The sequence below is a fragment of the Dipodomys merriami genome, unplaced genomic scaffold (genome assembly GCF_024711535.1).
Source record: "Dipodomys merriami isolate MVZ:Mamm:240054 unplaced genomic scaffold, mDipMer1.0.p SCAF_11, whole genome shotgun sequence".
NCBI lineage: Eukaryota > Metazoa > Chordata > Mammalia > Rodentia > Heteromyidae > Dipodomys > Dipodomys merriami.
The window spans coordinates 211081-231429 of record NW_027202382.1 but is presented as its reverse complement, the minus strand read 5'-3'; the positions used below and the strand labels follow the sequence as shown (position 1 = coordinate 231429).

The following is a 20349-nucleotide window of genomic DNA, read 5'->3' as shown; positions in this document are numbered from 1 at the left end:
CACATCTGACAAAGAAGACTTTAAACAAAATTCAGTAAGAAACAAAGAGATCACTTCATGTCCACAATGAGAACAACTGATACAAAGGACTGAAAATTGTGAAAATATAAACACAGAAATTCAGTGCACCCAATTTCATAAGGTAAATTTTAAAAACCTACTAAACATGAAGTCATAGATAGATATGGAAATTGATGGCTCACAACAATTCAGGAAACAAATCTAATGATGGAAGCCTAAAGTCAATATAGGCAGAATAATTCGCAAAATTATTTTATTCCAATTAATCAGCAAAAACAAACTAGACTAAGTTTATGACTCAAGTGGAAGAATGCCAGCATGAGCAAAAAAGCCAAACAATAGTTTCACTTCTTGAGTTCAAGCCCTGATACTTGGGTGAGGGAGGGGGGAGATCCCAACACAATATATTATAATAGTGGAAGACTTCAATATCCCACTCTAAACAACAGGTAAGTCATCCAGGCAAAAAGAAAAAAAAAAAAAACCTTCAAAATTATACACCAAATTAACTGATCCAAAATCTACAGAATATTGCAGCCAACAGCCATATAATACACTTCACATTCTTCTCAGCCATGAAACATTTTCTGAAATAGAGCATATTTTAGAACATAAAGCAAGTCCTTATAAATATAAGAAAACTAAAATAACTTCCTGAATTTTATGAGACTGCAATGGAATAAAAGTAGAAATCAACATCAAGAAAAACTTCATGAAATAAACACACGGAAACTGAAAAATACAATTTACAATGCTCAGAATTTCCTCAAAGAAATAAAGGTGAAAATCAGAAAATTCCTAGAATAAAATGAAACCGTTAACTTTTCAGAAACAGCAAAGGTAGTACACTAAGTTAAGTATAAGTCCACAGCTATGTGCCTACATGGAAAAATAAGAGAGAGAAGGATTATGGCTTCTTAGGCCAGCCTATGAAAGGAAAAAAGGTAAATAAATTAGTTACATTTAAAAATGAGAAAGCAGGCTTAGTGGCAGATACTTGTATTCCCATATGGAAGTCCCAAGTGAGTCATGGACAAAAATTAAAGAGCCCTTCCAACAATAAGTTAGTAAAGCAAAGCAGGCTTGATCTTAGGGCCTGTGCTTGTCTTGATGAGGAGGCAAACACAAGATTCTACAATCACACCCAGTACTGTTAATTTTTTTTGCCAGTCCTGGGGCTTGAACTCAGGTTCTGGGCACTGTCCCTGAGCTTCTTTTGCTCAAGGCTAGCACTCTATCACCTGAGCCAAGCACCACTTCTGGCTTTTTCTGTGTATGTGGTACTAAGGAATCAAACCCAGGGCCTCATGCATGCTAGGTAAGCACTCTACCACTGAGCCACCTTCCCAGCCTAGTACTGTTATTTAAAAAAAAAAAAAAAAAAGCTGGGCACCAGTGGCTCGTGCTAAAAACCTAGCTACTCAGGAGGCTGAGATCTAAGGTTGGCAGTTTGAAGCCAGCCGAAAAGTCCATGACACTCTTATCTCCAATGAACCACCAGGAAACTGGAAATGTCACTGTGGCTCAAAGTAGTAGAGTGCTAGCCTTGAGCAAAAAAGCTCAAAGACAGAGCCTAGGCCCTTATTTCAAGCCCTACTGCAAAGAAAGAAGAGGAGGAGGAGAGGGAAGAGGGGGAGGAGGAGGGGGAGGAGGAGGGGGGGAGAAAGAAAAAGAGAGAGAGAGAGAAAGAAAGAAAGAAAAAAGAAAGAAAGAATGAAAGAAAGAAAGAAAGAGAGGGAGGGAGGGAGGGAGGGAGGGAGGAAGGAAGGAAGGAAGGAAGGGAGGGAGGGAGGGAGGGAAGGAGGGAGGGAAGGAGCGAGGGAAGGAGGGAGGGAGGGAGGGAGAAAGAGAAAGAGAAAGAGGAAAAGAAAAAGAAAAAGAAAAAGAGGGAGGAAGGGAGGAGGTAGGGAGGGAGGAAGGAAGGAAAGAAAGGAGGGAGGGAGGGGGGAAGAGAGAGAGAAAAGGAAGGAAGAAAGAAAGAAAGAAAGAAAGAAAGAAAGAAAGAAAGAAAGAAAGAAAGAAAGAAAGAAAGAAAGGAAGGAAGGAAGGAAGGAAGGAAGGAAGGAAGGAAGGAAGGAAGAAAGAAAGAAAGAAAGAAAGGAAGGAAGGAAGGAAGGAAGGAAGAAAGAAAAAGAAAGAAAGAAAGAAAGAAAGAAAGAAAGAAAGAAAGAAAGAAAGAAAGAAAGAAAGAAAGAAAGAGGGAGGGAGGGAGGGAAGGAAAAAGGGGAGGGAATGGAAGGAGGGGAAAGGAAATGAAGAGGTGGAAAGAGAGAAGGGGAAGGGAGGTGATGGAAGAGGGAAGAGAAAAGGGGTGAAAGGAGGGGAAATGGATGGGGAGCGGAGGGGAAGAGAGTAGACAAAAGGGAAGGTGAAGGGAGGGAAGGAGAGGGGCAATGAACGGAGGAAAGTGAAGAGAGGGGGAAGTGAAGGGAAGGAAAGGAAAGGGGAAGGAGAGAGTAGGAGAAGGGGAAAAGAGGGAAAGGGAGGAGAGGGTGAAAAGAGAAGAAGGGAGAAAAAGAGAGGAATGAAAGTGAGGAGGGGAGAGGAGGGAAGGAAGAAAAGAAAAACAATGATAGGAGGGAAAGAGAAAATATAAATTAATACAATTAGAAATTTTTTAAAAGGCTGAGGTTAGAAGCATGGCTCAGGTTATAGAGCACCAGCCAATGAGCAGAAGTGTCAGATACTAAGTCCTAGTCTGGGGAGGAAAGGTGGGAAGAAAGAAAGAAAACAGATGACATCACAACTAGCAATAAAAATTCAAGGGTTCATTAGGGGATATTTTGAAAACTTATAGAAACTATAAAGTGTGAAAAAAATCTATCTCTAATTAACCACACTAAAGGTATGACTCAAGTGGTAGAATGAAAGCTGTTAGGGAAAAAAGCCAAGCCAAAGCAAGAGGGTCTTAGTTTAAACCCCAGTACAGACCCCTCAAAAATAAAAAAATTTAAAATAATCGTGTGATCATCTGTATAGATACAAAAAAGTAACAAAATTCAACATCTCCTCACAATAAAATCTCCTCTGGCTTACAGCTATAATCCTAGCTAGGAGGGTAAGATCTTGCAGATCAAAGCCAGTCCTGCAGGAAAGTCTACAGGACTCCAGCTCCACAAAAACTAGCAAAACACAGGGCTGGAGACGTGGCTCAAGTAGTAGAGTGTCAGCCCAACAAACCAAACAAGGAGAGACCTAGAGTTCCGACTCCAGTAGCAGGGAGGGAGAAAGCCTCAAACAAACTAGAAATAAAAAGAATGTACTTCAACCTCAAAAGGCTATATACAACAAATGAACAGGTAACATTATACTGAATGAGAAAAAAAATGAAAGAATGTCCTCTGAAGTCTGAGATGAGACTAGTTTCCATTCTCCATTCTTATTCAACATAGACTTAAATAAGAAAGGACTTTACCTTATCATTCATTTGTTCCTGTGTTTCTATGTCATAGAAAAGATAATTCACTCTAATTATCAATTAGTCCTTCCTAAATTTTCACTTCAAGCAACAAAAAGTTAGTTTAATAGCAATGCATAAACAGAATTTCCAAAGACATCAATCAAATTACTACATGAGAAAGGAAGAAAAACAGAGAGAAAAGTGAACCTATAGTGACTGTAAGCCAGTTTTGTAGACATCTTTCTTTCTATATGACATGAAAAACTGAAGAACTGCATGATTATAATTTTCCTGTTGCAATCAGTCTTTGTATATTTAAAACACATGTTTTGCCATTTTTATAGAAAAAAGATATAAAATTTATCTTCTTATTGATGATGGTTTTTCCCTGGCATCAAAGTCAACTCCCTAAGTTAGCCACGATCTAACATTTATTTTCTTGCAGCTGGAAAGGTGAATAATTGAACTTCAAAGTCAATACCAACATATAAAAGGATATATTGTACAACATATATGACATAATCCATTTTTCTATCCTAAAATACACCAAGTTCTTTAAGATGTGTTTTTACTTAAAATCTCAATTTTAGATCTATTGTATGTATGGATTTAGTATGGTTATATATATTTTTTTTGGGGGGGGGGGTCCAGTCGTGGGCCTGAACTCTGGGCCTGGGTGCTGTCCCTCAGCTCTTCAGCTCAAAGCTAACGCTCTACCACTTGAGCCACAGCGCCACTTCCGGCTTTTTTCTTTTTGCTTATGTGGTGCTGAGGAATTGAACCCAGGGCCTCATGCATGCAAGGCAAGCGCTCTACCACTGAGCCACCTTCCCAGCCCAGTATGGTTATATTTAAACTAACTAGCTAAACTTTTTTTTACTTCTAAAACATTTGTCAATCTTTTTTATTTTATTTTTAAATTTAATTTTATTGTCAAGGTAATGTACAGGTTACAGTTACTTATGTAGTGAGCACATTTCTTGTCGAACATTGTTACCCTCTTCCTCATTTTTTTCCCACTTTCTCTTCCCAATAAGGGAATAAATTGTGGCTTAAAATTAACCACAATAAAAATATAGCTCAGGCTGGGTGCCAGTGGCTCAAGCCTGTAATCCTAGCTACTTAGGAGGCTGAGATCTGAGGATCATGGTTCAAAGCCAGCCCAGGCAGAAAAGTCCATGAGACTCTTATCTCTAATTAACCACTAGAAAACCGGAAGTGGTGCTGTGACTCAAGCGGTAGAGCACTCGACTTGAGCTGAAGAGCTGAGGGACAGCGCCCAAGCCCAGAGTTCAAGCCCCACAACCAACAACAACAACAACAATATATATATATATATATATATATATATCAGAATATTAAATTTATCAAAATTCTCTTAATGATTAAAAAAGTTATTTTCAAATATTTGCAGATATTCAAATGTATTTGAAAACACATTTTCAAAATTTAAAAGAATATAGGATCTGAAGTTTTAAAATATATTAAATATTAGTTCATTGCTGTTTATTTAATATTTCTTTTAAAGGACTGAGTTTACGGTAGTAAAATGATATTAGATGTTCAGTAGATAAAGGATTCACACCTAGAATATACAAAGCAAATTAAACAACAAGGGAACAAGCAACTCTATCAATTAATGGGCAAGTGAACTGAACAGACATTCCTCACAAGAAATACCAATGTCTGATATACACATGAAAAAGTGTTCAACAGCCTTAGCCATAAAAGAAATGTAAATGAGAAAAAAATTCCATCTCAGTCCAGTCAGAGGGGCAGCCATCAGGAAACTGAAAATAGCAAATGCTCCAGAGGATGTGGGAAAAGGGGATCCAACATTCCTGTTGGTGGGAATGTAAATCAGCCTCTGGAAAAATCAGTTTGGAGATTCCTCAAAAACCTAAAAATGTATCTTCCATATGGCTCACCATACCACTATTCTGCATATATCCAAAAAGAGAGTAAATGGGAACACAAGAGACAGCTGCATAACCATGTTTATTAGAATAGCCAAGCAATGGAATCCACTAAGTTGTTCCACAACAGATGAATGGGTGAAGAAATGAAATGAAATGAGAGCATTTGCAGGAAAAAAAATGTATGCTACTACAGGACATCATACTGAGTGAGACAAGACAATCTCAAAAAACAAAATATCCTAAGTTTTCACTTATAAGTGGAAGAGACCTAAAAGATATCTATACTCATAGACAGTACATAAATGTAAATATCTACATAAATAATTACTTAGATGACTAAACAAAGAACATGAATCAACAACCCAGATGCCCCTCGATGAAGGAATGGATCAAGAAAATGTGGTATATATATACATAATGAAATTCTATGCTTCGAACAGAAAGAATTGCCCCATTCATAAGGCAATAGAAAGACTTGAATAAAACTGTATTAAGCCAAGTAAGCCAGACCCAAAGAAACATAGGCTGCATGATTTCCCTCATTTGTAGTAACTAGAATGTGTCTACAAATCTATAAGTAAATCCAATGGATAGTAAAAGACACATAATTACCCTTGGATATGATCAATTAAACCAGCACTCTAAGCATCACACAGTGAAAACAAAGGAGGATATTCTTAGGAAAGGATCACAATAGCTCAAAAGTTATGGGCATTTGACCACATAAAACAATGCTTATCAAAATGAACTCCAAGAAATGGAAACAAGAGTTTGTTTTTTTTTTATTGTTGTACTGTTTTCATTCTTTTTTCTTTCTTTCCTTTGGATTATTTCCTTTGTCACTGTTTTTAATTTCTGGACCCTTTGTCTTATATATAAGTTTATCTGATTTGGGGAAAGGAAGGAGAATCACAGAAACATGGTACAAAGGGTGAACCAATTCAACTCATTAGACACTGTGTTGGAAATGAACTTTACATCTTTGAGAGGTTGGGAAGGAGTGAGAGAAAATGAAAAAGAAAAGCACTTATTACCTTACTTATGTAACTGTAACCCCTCTGTACATCATCATTACAATAAAATTTAATTTTTAAAAAAAAAGCAGAGGATGGTGCTGGGAAGGTAGCTCAGTGGTAGAGAGCACTTGCCTTGCATGCATGAGGCCCTGGGTTCCATTCCTAAGCACCACATAAGCAGAAAAAGCTGGAAGTGGCGTTGTGCCTCAAGTGGTAGAGTGCTAGCCTTGAGTTGAAGAGCTAAGGGACAGCACCCAGGCCCACAGATCAGGCCCCACGACCAGCAAAAAAAAAAAAAAAAAAAAGCAGAGGATGAATTCCAGCAGGAAAAAAAAGAACATGAATTAAGCAGAGACTATTCAGGAGAAAAGACTAAGGGGAAATAGAAAATGAAAGAAGATAAAATAACTGTATCATACATAAATTTTAAGTACATATTAAAGGAATAGAGGGATAGGAAGGAAAAAAAGTAGACTCTGTGGATAGGCAGGGATTAGCAGGATTTGTTGGAAAGAGAAAATAACAAAAGTTTGAATACTTTCAAAACAGATTATTTGCAATTGTGAAAATGGAACTAGAAAACTTTTGGGGGTGCTATACTTTAGAGGAAAGGGTGCAGGAAATGTGATTTAAAAGGTTAAATTTGACTCAAATACAGGTTAAACATGAATGGTGAGGTAACAATGAAATCCCCCACAGTAACTGATGTAGGCCAATAAAAAAAAATTTGTTCTAAATGCATTTCATTCATGAACTCCACATTTTTTTTTTTTTTTTGGCTGTTGTTGGTTGTGGGCCTGAACTCTGGTCCTGAGTGCTGTCCCTGAGCTCTTCAGCTCAAGGTTAGCGCTCTACCACTTGAGCCACAGCACCACTTCCGGCTTTTTCTGCTTATGCAGTGCTGAGGAATCAAACCCAGGGCCTCATGTATGCAAGGCAAGCACTGAATGACAGAAATACAGAAATAATAACAATTCTCTACTTTTAAGTACAGAAATAATGAAAACATCTTTCAATCTGAAATAGTTAAAATATGCAGCTGTCACTTAAGTTGTCACTATATCACAATATCCTTTGACTGCTAATCACTACAAATTACAAGTCATAGTTTATCATACAAAATTATGAGGGGGGGGGCAGGCACCCGTGGCTCATGCCTGTAATCCTAGCTACTCAGGAGGCTGAGATCTGAGGATCATGGTTCAAAGCCAGCCTGGGCAGGAAAGTCCATGAGACTCCTATCTCCAGTAAACCACTAGAAAACCAGGTGTGGCACTTATCTCCAATAAACCACCGGAAAACTGGGTGTGTTTCACTGTGGCTCAAGTGGTAGAGTGCTCACCTTGAGCTGAAGAGCTCAGGAACAATGCCCAGGCCCAGAGTTCAAGCCTCACGACCGACAAAAAAAAAAAAAAAAAGAAAGAAAGAAAGAAAAGAAAAGATATGAGGGGAGAAATGAAAGAGAACAACACAAGGGTGACATTGATCAAGATACTTTGTACAAAACAGCACATGGTCTCCCTGATAAGTGGATATTAAATCCAAAAGGTAAGGTGATATGACAAAATTAACAAGACTTGAGAAACAAAGGACCTGCCCTCATCTGGTCAAATCACTACTAAATAACCCCATGCTGCTGATCACATATATAACATATATGTGCACACCAGAGGGAAACCAGGAGGAGGAGGACACAGAACTAGAGGGAATCAGGGAAAAACATACAACAGTAGGACCCATCAGCTGCATTGGACATTGATCAAAATGAACTAAGCAACTCAATGGCAGCGATGGGAAGGAGGGAACAAGTAGGAAAGAGGGAACAGCTGATGCTATGCAATGTGGAAGAAATAACTGTATTGTCAAAGCTTATAGAACTCATAAACTTTATAGACCACGATAGACAATGTGTTTGTGACTTTAACTAAGCATCACTATCCCACAATACTGTGAAATTTGTGAAATTATGTAATCACTTAATCACAATAAAGAATTTGAAAAAAAAAGATACTTTGTATACATAACCTGACTATGGAATTGTAGCCACTTTGTACTACTTAATATTTTTCAAGAAACCAAATGTGAAAACCATAGATTATTAAATATATTTTCATGTTAAGAACATATTCTTATAAGTATAAAGATAAATTCCAATTTGAAAAACTTCACTACCTTAAGTTATATGAAATATTTCATATGTGTATGAAATACATATCTCCTATATTTGAATATATTATTTATAGGATAGTTGTTTAACAATAGAAAGAGGTTAGATAGTATGTTCAACATTTCATCCATTCATTATGAGATGTGAGAATCTTTCTGTTTTCTTTTCATGCCATCCTTGGGCTTGAACTCAGGGCCTGGATGCTGTCCCTGATCTTTTTCTCTCAAAGGCTAGTGTTCTACCACTTGAGCCACAGCTCCACTTCTGGCTATTTAGTGAGTTAATTGGAGATAAGAGACTCCCAGGGGCTGGGAAGGTGGCTCAGTGGTAGAGCGCTTGCCTTGCATGCATGAGGCCCTGGGTTCGATTCCTCAGCACCACATATGCAAAAAGAAAAAAGCCATAAGTAGTGCTGTGGCTCAAGTGGTAGAGCACTAGCCTTGAGCTGAAGAGCTGAGGGACAGTGCCCAGGCCCAGAGTTCAGGCCCCACAACCAGACCCCCCCCCAAAAAAGAGACTCCCAGACTTTCAGACATGTGAGAACCCTAATGACCTCCAGCTGATTAATGAAGTCCCCAAATGAATTCTGGGGGAAAATATGCAATATAGTACCACATACATTAAAATTTATAGGGTATCTTTTGTTAATTTATTTTTAAAGACAATTACAAAATTAAGTACTTTGTAGTTAAAAAATAATGACTCAGGGAAGGATCATAAAACAAATTAAGCAATTTTAAAGAAAAATTACAATACCTTGTGAAGCATATTTTCTATTGCTCTCATGTGATTAGCAACACATTCTTTGTCTCTAGAAAAAAGAAAAGATTGGGTGTTAATAAAACCCATGTCTCCCTTGTGCATTTTACTCTGTCATTACTATTAAAAAATAAAGTTTGTTGTCATTTTTCCTTTTAATACCATTTTCATTGATTCACTTCCATCTTTAACTCTTAGATTCACATATATTTCCTGTCCTAATCTGGGAGACAGGAATTTTAAATTAAGAGAGAGAAAAAGAAAATAAATATATGGCTATTAATCATTTTTAAATGTTCTAAAAATAGTATATGCATATTTTTCATAATAAAAATATTTTAGGTTTCAATGGTGCAGAAATATGTTCAATAGCCATACTGAGCAAAATATTTTCCTCTCTATGGTCTTCTGGTGCTATAATAACTGTACAAAGAAAACCCCCTATGACCTGACTAAGAATATGTAAAGTTACTAATTTTTCCTATTTACCTGTACACTGAATTCAGCTTTCATAATTACAAAAATAAATGAAATGCTGAAGTTTTAAATTATTTTCAATAATTTACATTAATAATCTAATTTAGATTATTATAAATTGTATCAATTTAGATTATAAATTATAAATTAAAATCTGTAAGTAATGTATCAGCTCTCCAAATTTCAAATTGGTCTTCCTTGGTTTATAAGATATGGCCATAGTCAAAGATCACAGACACATCAAGGTCCTGAATTAACAATGTTATGAAAATAAGAATCCAGATGTTTTATAATGCTGTTTTTGTTTATCTCAGAATCTCAGTGAGCTGTGAAACTCACCAGAAATTATCTTTTTTTTATTGTCAAGGTGATGTATACAGGGGTTACAGTTACATAAGTAAGGTAATAAGTACATTTCTTGTCAAACTTGTTACCCCTTCCCTCATTTTTCTCCTACTTTCCCTCCCCGCCAAACCCCCCCAAGTTGTACAGATCATTTCCAACATATTGTCTTGTGTAGCTGTTGCATTGGTTCCCCCTTGTCCTTTATCTCACCATTCACCGGAAATTATCTAGGTTAAGCCTCTTCACTTGATATGAGGAAACTGAGACTAATGACAAGAACTGACTCAAGCATATCTTTAAAATTACAATTACATTCACACAATATGGTGGTGCAGTTATATATCTTTACAATTTTTATTTTTAAAACACTGATGATTTTTTAAATGTATTAATATTTAGGTCTTGCATCAAAATTTATCTTATCATTATGCTTAAACAACAGAATTACCTAGAAGCAAAGCTTATGGATATCTACAATGGCAGATCCTCTGTTCTGTGACTTATGGATTTTGTAATTTATATATAATATTCAAATTTATGGTATTTTATGCTTAAGACATTTTCTCAAAGATTTTTAATTAGTATTGTATGTGTATTTCTGCAAATGCAGAAATTGAAATTCCAAATTCAGACAACACTGAATTTATTAAAATCAGACTTTTCATTCATTCTTAACAGATTTTAGGTCATAACGTTGAACAATGTACTGTCTTAAAGTAGTCCATGAAATCTGTTGTGGGGAATAAAAATGCACAAGAGAACTGTTTGATATGAATTTCACATGTATGTCAACTTGACTACCTAGGAAAAGAGAAACACTCTCATCACATTTACATAGCTGCCCACTTGAAAACTGCACATTTTTTATTTGATATATTAGAACATGCAGCTATAGACTTAAATTTCTCTGAGCACTATGTTTTTGTTACATATTTTAAATACTATGATATTGTAGACTTACATTTGTAGGCTTACATTTTTTGTGGAAATATTCCTTACAATATTAGTATATTACCAAATATAAAAAGCAAAATTTGGGGGCATTAGGGCAAAAGAGAATAAGAAGTGACAGAAGATACTGTGTAAAACTATTAAATAAATAATCCTACATTTTTTATTAAACACTGTTTCAAACATGTAATACTATAAAAGAGTACAAAATATGCATTGTTTGAAGTTATTTAGATTATATATTTTTCTGAGGTTTTCAATGAAATATACATTTAGTATGTTCACTTAAGAGTTTTCTTTTTTGAGGTTATGTCAGAGAATTTCAAAGAGAGACAGCTGTACTTTTGTTTTCTAACACTGTATTATCCAGGGCTAAAACCCGGAGCATGAAAGTAAGAATTGATCTTTTGTCTGTTTTAAGTGATCTCCCCAAGGTCCAAATGCTCACTTGGCTGCCATGCGGAGGGCACTCTCTGCATCATGGATGTTCTCCTCCAGTCGACGCTTGTCCTGCTCCAGCTGGGTAAGATGTCTATTGAGCTGACGCAGAGATTGATCTTTTCTTCTCAGCTCCATCTTTGCCTCGGAGAGACTCTGCAAGCAGACAGAAAACAGAGTTACTTGTCAGCCCTGATAATTAACTTCAATTTATGCCATAGGCTATTAAACAAAGAAGAATACAGACTGACTGAGAAGTAGACTTGGGTCATTACACATCAAGGTTTAACAAATTTTCTGCAAAATTTTTACATAATTGCTAATTAGAAATGATAGAGGTGTAAGAGTTCATAAAAATGTCTGGCTATAAAATACAACTTATTTTTAAGTACTATAAGACAAATTGTATTCTTTTAAAAATACCTTATTACTTAAATTGCAAGTCTTTTAATGATGTAAACAAAGATTTCAAGGGACAAAGCACATGAAATTCAGAGTCTATTTAACACTAACTAGAACTAAAGGACCAGATACCCAGACAAAGTGTAAGACTGAATAAAAGGTGGGCTCGATTACCTAAAAAAGAATGAGAAACTCACTATTCTTCTTATAAGTCTTTTTGTAATAACTTGTTATTCACATCTCAGTAGACAAGATTTCAAAATAAAATTCACTTATTTCCCAGTAAATAACTTTCATACTATGAAGAGCAACATAAATATAACCAACATGCTTTAACTTATAAAGTTAAAAATAGTAATTGCATTTAAAATCTTTGTGATCTATAAATGTTTTTTCTAAATGTTTTTCTAAAAAAGTATAAAAATCTATTCATTACTACCTGCTTTGATCTGCAATATTTACAAATTTCAAGATGCAAATGTGTAAGTTTATATTGAAAGTTAAGAGGAAAAGGTCTTAGAATTGAAAACAATTTAAAGGAATATTTTCTAGCCCTCATGGAAAATTCTAGGGTCAAAACATTGTAAGAATCAAGTGATCTCTTCAAACTGAAAATCTGCTTGTTCTTATTCCTATGATTTTTTTAAATAAGCTTACTAAGCAGTTTTTCAATTACTTTTGTTTCACAACTAACTGCAAACACATATTTGTCTTCTTTGCTAAACTTAGAACTTAGCTAAACAGAACTTAGCTAAACAGTAACAACCACAACTATGCTTCGCAAATCCAGTAAAGAATAAAAATATGCTATAATATCGTATTTAAAATTCTTCCAACATAATTTTTAATACATTTACAATATTAGTTTAAAAAGCAAAGCTGCCTACATGGAAATAACTAGTATATGTCTGTGACAAGTAGAAAAGGTCAAAAGCTATGTACATATGACCAGATAAGATGATGTTAAGTGAAATGAACCCCAAGATAGGGACACAAGTGGTTTTTTTCTTTTTTGCTATTGCTTCTAATGTATTTATAATGTACCATGTGATTTTTTTTTGCTTCTTTGTATGTTCCTCCCCCATGATATAATCCCTGTTTTCCTGTATTTGATGTCAGTGCCCTGCATCTTGTATATACACTTCTCTAATTTGGGGAGGGGAAGGGAAAAAACAAAATGCTTAAATAGGGATACAGGTTGACCCACTTAACAATGACATGCACAAGACACTATGTTGAAAAACAAACTTTACAATTATGCGGGAGTGGGGGGGTGGGGGAGTTGGGGGGGTACAGTTGTGTAGGTGGGAGGGAAGGGATGGCAGGAGAAAAACAAAGGAGGAGTTAACAATGCTTGATAGGAAATGTACTCATTACCTTGCTCATGTAACTGTAACCCCTCTGTACAGTATTTTTACAATAAAAACGTATTAAATTTTTTAAAATTTTATTAGTGCATTTTCAGTCAAGTTGCTGTTAAACAAACAAGCATCAAAAAAATTAACAAGAAGCTGGGCACTGGTGGCTCACGCCTGTAATCGTAGCTACTCAGGAGGCTGTGATCAGAGGATCACAGTTCAAAGCTGCCTAGTAAAGAAATTCCATGAGATTCTTATTGCCAATAAACCACCAGAAAATCAGAAGTGGCACTGGCTCAAATGGTAGAGTGCCTGCCTTGAGATGAATGGCTCAGGGACAGCACCCAGGCCCAGAGTTCAAGCCCCACAAGCAACCAAAAAGAAAAAAAAAAATTACAAGAGCCAGGGGCAGATGGCTCCACCTATAATCCTAGCTACTCTGGAAGTGATCTGAGGGATGTAGTTCAAAGCCAGACCAGGCAAGAAAAAGCCCGTGTAATGCTTATCTCCAACTACCCACAAAAGGCCAGAAGTAGAGCTATGGCTCAAGTGGTAGAGTGCTACCATGCCAGTCCACAAGAACAGCACTCAGGCCCTGAGTTCAAGCACTGGTACCAGCACAAAAATAAGTAGATAGATAGACAGACAGACAGACAGACAGACAGACAGACAGACAGACAGACAGACAGACAGACAGACAGACAGACAGACAGACAGATAGATAGATAGATAGATAGATAGATAGATAGATAGATAGATAGATAGATAGATGCCATGACTAATTACATATTTAATTTTATTTTTATTTATTATTACCAAATCAATAACATTCCTGGATTGATCAATAGGTACTTTAGATAGAAAGTGCCAGCGTGCTATTGCACAGTAAGATAACTACAAATAATTGCATTGTACAATATATTTCAAAAAGCTAGAGCACAGGATATTGAATGCTTTCATAATAAGAAAATGATACATAGCCAGGCACAAGAGGATCATGCCTATTCTCCTAGCTACTCGAGGGGCTGAGATCTGAGGATACTTAGGTGTTATATATTAGTCTAAAATTAATTTCATCTTACAATTTTAAAAAACTTTCACCATAGAAATAGTCATACACTCAAACCAACTTTACAAGGCAACAAAGAACGGGTATTTTAACAAGAAATGCTGTACACAGCTATAATTCTAGCACTCTAGAAGATGAAGGATTATAAATTCAAGTCCAGCCTCAGCTACTTCAGGAGACACTGTCTCAAAAAAACAAAAATACTGTAAGCCTATTAATTTTGTTCCAGTGTTAAACTAGTTATAGCTGAAATATTATTGAGATTTTTTTATTTAAAAAAAATAAAATGTGCCAGGTGCTGGTGGCTCACGCTTTTAATCCTAGCTATTCAGGAGGCTAAGATCTGAGGATCGTGGTTCAAAGCCAGCCCAGGCAGAAAAGTCTATGAGACTCTGATGTCCAATTAACCACCAGAAAATAAAATAAAGTGTATTTGAATCCTTTTAAAGTTGGTATTTCTAACACAGTTCATGCTATTAAAAATGCTGTTTTTCAGATATAAATATCAAAGAAACAATCTGCTACTATTTATGAATAAAGACTGAATTCATCTTCCAATAGAAATCATAAATTTGCATTCAAACTCTCTCAGTCAGTAGCTCTTGTAACTGGAGGCACATATTCCGAAGGGACTCTCTTAGTCCTTTCAGAAGTAGATTGGTATAATGTTGCTAGCATGTCCAGACTGAGGCTTGCTGGTTCAATCTAAGAGAACCCAATATTTCGCATCATTATAAAACCATACTTGACCTGTCAAATATTCCAGTACATTTTCAAAGAAGACATAACTCCATGCATTACATTTTCTACCATATATCTAAATTTTCTTATTCCCCTTCTTATCATATCTTCTCAAAGGAAAAATGACAATGAGCCAAATGATTCTTCTGAAGCTTACACCATTTCAGGGACACAGGAAAGGATCAAAAGGCATAATAACCTAAGCAATAAAACCATACTTCCTTGAATGTGAAAACTAAACATAATACAGTTTTTAAAAATATAACACAGCCTGACATATAGGCTTGAGGGACAACACAAAAGAATCAATATACACCAATGGGTCTGAAATACATGGAGATATGTAAAAATCAGAAAAGGTGGTTCAAATATGTATTTTCCTTAATATTCACTGTTTTGATATGAAAACGGAATCTTTTAGAATATGTAAAAGAAAAATAATTTCTCTGTGTGTATATATATCATGTATATATATCATGCTTACCTATGGATTATATCGTAGATAAAATATGGACCATATATATAAAATTTTAACTTCTGCATTTCTTTTCTCCTGTTCAGATTCATCTAATTAAAACCTATGATAAACTTCGTAGACTCTAATATTTCCAACCGAATGACTGAAACTAAGAAGGTGTGCCTCTAGGCAGCAAGGCAACAATGATAAGCAGCAGGTTAGCCACTAATTTCTCAACCAGGGTAGATTGTGAAAGTGTGATGTTCTGATATCCAAGAAACTGTTCAGGAGAGAATAGGATAAATCAAGTTTAATAACTCTGCTCCTAATTGTTCCCCCAATGCTCAACTCTAATTACTTGGAGAACTCTCCTGACTGTCACCTGATATTAAGTTGTTGGAGGCTGAGCCTGGAACAGTGAGATAATCAATAAACATTTAGTGGGGAGAAGAATGAAGATCCTGTTAAGCAGTGGGAACCTGCAGCACCCAAAGCCCTTCTGCTCATGAGAAAACCTATGGGACAGCCATAGTGATTGCAAAGCAATAATCCAAAGCACTGTTTTTAGGCCTTGAGGCCTTTAGGCAACAGTACATTTGAGGAAAAAAGGTTAACACGGTCACCCTAATTACAGTCCACTTTCACATACTTCATATATAAGCGAAGACAAGCCAATTAGGTAGAAAGGAAGATAAGGGAAGTTTTATTTGTATACTAATTAAACCCCTGATGAAATTAAAGGAAAAACATACAGCTCTGTAATTGTGTCTGAGAAAGGTCACTTCAGGTTCAGTTATCAGAACAGCACAGCCTTGAGATATTTCACTTAATCCACAATACAGCCCTCATTTTGTACTCAGGTCTTAATATTTACAAAAAAATCAAAGCCTGATACTGAATTTATCTTTAAACAATTTTAGCTGTTAGAAACTTAATGCTAAATATGATAACAAAAGTCTTAAAATGGTAAAAATGAAATGCTACATATACTAGAACCAAAGTGTCAATACTATTTATCAGATTTCAGTTTTCATTTTAAACCAAAAATGCTTTAGAGCAAATTTTTTAAATGACATCCCAAACTGACTGTACTTTTAAAAGTTATCATATTTATACTGTATTTCTTTTCATATAGTGTAGTCTCTGACCTTCATGTTCATAGTCCAATAGAAAAATGCTGATGCTTTCACTAAACTATTCTTATAAGAATATGTTTACATATGATTGTTTTTCTAAAATGGCCATGAGAAACTATTTACTAATGAGAGCTGACAAAGAAAAGTGTAAGTACAAAGAACTAAATACAGGAAAATCTCAAGGATAAATACATGGTAGATGTGAATATTAAATGCCTCACACATTTTTAAAGTATCTTTTCTTCTTATCTATAGTGTCTATAATGTGTATTACTACTATTAAGAATACAAATTATTTTAAGTCATACATAACTTTGTTTCTAAATCTGTAAATGTTTATTAGGGCAAATAATTTTTATTGCATATATAACCCTAAATTCTATTGCTTTACATCTATGAAAGCATTTGGGGCAGTGGAAAGTTTTTTTTAATAAAATAACAGCTTTATTGACATACCACTCAATTCACTCTTTGTATAATTCAGGGAGTTTGGTATATTCATAGCAATGTGCAGCCATCACCACTGGAGGCCTTAAATTTTTTTTCCTTCAAAACAACTTTCTGAATATACTGTCTCATCATTGCAGAAAACTCTAATCTAAAACTATACAAGATATACAAGGTTTACAATTTTGTTTAGGAACAGTTTCCAAAATAAAAAAATTCACCAACAAAATATGTCAGAATATTTGCTTAGTAAGTATTGCACGGTACAAAAATTAAAGTTATCTGGATGTGCATATCTCTATATTACTACTTCCAGAAGTCAGAGGAATCACCCAACATAGTCCTTACTCATGAGGGTAGATCTAGAAGTGCTCTAGACCATTAGGCCACTAGAAAGACCAAGCCCCAGAAGGAATCACTTTTATAGATTTTCTTTTGTCTAATGGGAAATATCTATGGATCCACATTCCTACAGACTAAAAGCTAATGGCTTATTCAATTTGGTATAAAAAGTTAGTCATACAAAATGAAAGGCAAAACAAGAACAAGTGTTATATAAAAATACAAATAAGCTATGTTTCCTGGATCACTGTGAAAAAAAAAATCTGCAACATTTTCAAAAGACAAATTTCCTGGTGCTGAGAATGTAGCTCAGTGGTACAATACTTAAATGGCATGAGTAAAATAATAACAATCCCAGAACTACAAAATAATAGTAATATTTTAATATAAAAAGTTTTAGGTAATAATAAATTTACAGCTGTTTCACTGTATCTTCTGAATAAGCATTCCTAGGTTGCAATAAGTTGAGTAAAACAACTCAAAGCACCAAAATTAATGCTGAAAAAGAAAATAATGCTGCCTCAGCCTATTAGAATGGAATAACCAAAAATATTATATTCATCCACAACTAACTGAGCAGCTGCTAGGTGGATCAAACTGCAGGTTGCCACAGAAAGTATAAAATTAAAACAATATAACTACCAAACTTACAACATAGCTAGTTAAACACGTTAAGGGTGAAACTAATTAACATTTTATAATAAAATTTAAACATATGTCAAATAGGCAATTAGATAAATTACAATAAATATGCAACAAAGATGTGGTAGAACATACAAATATATCAATTATGTAATAATCATAGCTTATTATATTTATTACATAGTTATGTACTATTTAGTTATCTCCATAAGGACACTATGTTTCATCATTTTCTTTCTTTTTTTTTTTTTTTTTTTTTTGTCGGTCCTGGGGCTTGAACTCTGGGCTTGAGCATTATCCCTCAACTCTTCAGCTCAAGGCTAGCGCTCTACTACTTGAGCCACAACACCACTTCCAGGTTTTCTGAGTGGCTTATTGGGCATAAGAGTCTCATGGTCTTTCCTGCCTGGGCTGGCTTTGAACCCCAATCCTCATATCTCAGCTTCTTGAGTAACTAGGGCTATAGGCGTGAGCCACCAGCGCCTAGCTGTTTCAACATTTTCTAGTAATAACCTTATGCAGAAAGTAGATAACATTTATAAACTGCAGCTGAAGATCAGATAAGTTACCCATTTTCAGGCAGTACTACTTAGAACTTATATGTCTAGTAAGACAACAGATGCCAAAGACTATATATAAAAGACTGTACACACTTAATAAAAGACTACATATATGCTTAAAGTAAAAGACTATATACTAAAATTCATAACAAATATAATAATTATACTTCTAAATACAGTATTTTCTTTAATTAAATCCTCACCTATATTTAGTACTTTGTTTCTGTTATTTCTGCCTTATTTTTATATACACACACATGTATTTTTAAATAACCATTTTTATCACACCTGAAAAGATAAAAGAAAATAAGTTCAAGTGTGAAAAAATACTTTTGTAAACAGGCTTTATGATAAATTATTAACAAAAAAATTGAACAAATGAGGGGGCTAAGAAGGTGGCTCAGTAGTAGAGTGCTTACCTAGCGTGCATGATGCCCTGGCTTTGATTCCTCAGCACCACATAAGCAGAAAAAGCCAGAAGTGGTGCTGTGGCTCAAGTGGTAGAGCACTAGCTTTGAGCTTTGAGCTGAGGGACAGTGCCCAGGCCCAGAGTTCACGCCCCACAATAGAAAAAAAAAATTTGAACAAATGAACAATGAAAATTGGCACTCAAAATTTCAAAGTATGGTGTGAGATTTTGTTGTAAAATGCCTTATGATTATTGGCACCACATCCTCACATACTGCTTTGAAAATGTCCTAAATTTTGTCAACATAAAAGAAAAACCTTGGGGGAGGTAGGGAGGAAAGGGATGGTAGGGGTAAAACAAAGGAGGCATAACAATGATAGATAGGAAATGGACTCATTATCTTGCATGTAACTGTAACCCCTATCTTTACAATAATATATATATATATATATATATATATAAAGAAAAGGCTAATTCTTCCCTATAAAGTAGGTTAATTAATAGTAAAATAGAGATGAAAAAGAACCTCAGAAGTGTTGAAAACGTATTTAGTGTTGTTTCCTTTATTCTTTCATATAAACCACAAAATTTTTTGGTAGACAAATAGTTATTACATAATAATAGTGTAAAATTGTAACAAAAAGAGATCAATACCTTTTAAATGTCAAAAATGGAGAATACTAAGAATCAGAGCCCTCTCAATTGGAAAATATCTTCAGAATAGTACAAATAGACAAAAGGTAACTAAATTTACTGTGATAAAGAGCATGTAAATGGTAATGTGGTGGTAAATATTTTCTCCAAATGTAAAGCAAACTGCATTTGGCTATTCTGTAAGCTTCTTTTTTTTTGGCCGGTCATGAGACTTGAACTCTGGGCTTGGGCGCTGTCCCTGCGCTCTTCAGCTCAAGGCAAGCACTCTACTGCATGAGCCACAGCGCCACTTCCAGTTTTCTGGTGGTTTATTGGAGATAAGAGTCTCACAGACTTTCCTGCCTGGACTGGCTTTGAACAGGATCCTCAGATCTCAGCCTCCTGAGTAGCAAGGATTACAGGCGTGAGCCACCTGCACCCAGCTCTGTAAGCTTCTTAAGAGAGAAATCTACATGCAAGTGACAGCCATCATGATGATGCTATAACAAAATCAGCCCTTAATCGACCTCTGCTTTCTCTCCACAAATATCTAAGTTATGCAAGGTGATAGAATACACCGTGGCTCTTCTGTTGGACATTATCACCAATAAGCTGTTCAACACACTCCAAACCCTTTACAAAATTGAGAATGGTAGCTAC

General features: G+C 35.3%; 1 protein-coding gene across 7 annotated transcripts in view; it reads right to left on the bottom strand.

Moving 5' to 3' along the window:
• Positions 1-20349, bottom strand: part of Ccdc171 (coiled-coil domain containing 171) — a 316277-nt gene that overhangs the window by 97784 nt on the left and 198144 nt on the right. For all 7 annotated transcript variants that reach the window (XM_070007659.1, XM_070007650.1, XM_070007684.1 and 4 more), the window contains 2 exons: positions 11504-11649; positions 9280-9334 (listed from right to left, as the gene is read on the bottom strand). In XM_070007659.1, the coding sequence (XP_069863760.1) occupies positions 9280-9334; positions 11504-11649 (201 nt within the window). The remainder of the gene's footprint in view (positions 1-9279; positions 9335-11503; positions 11650-20349) is intronic.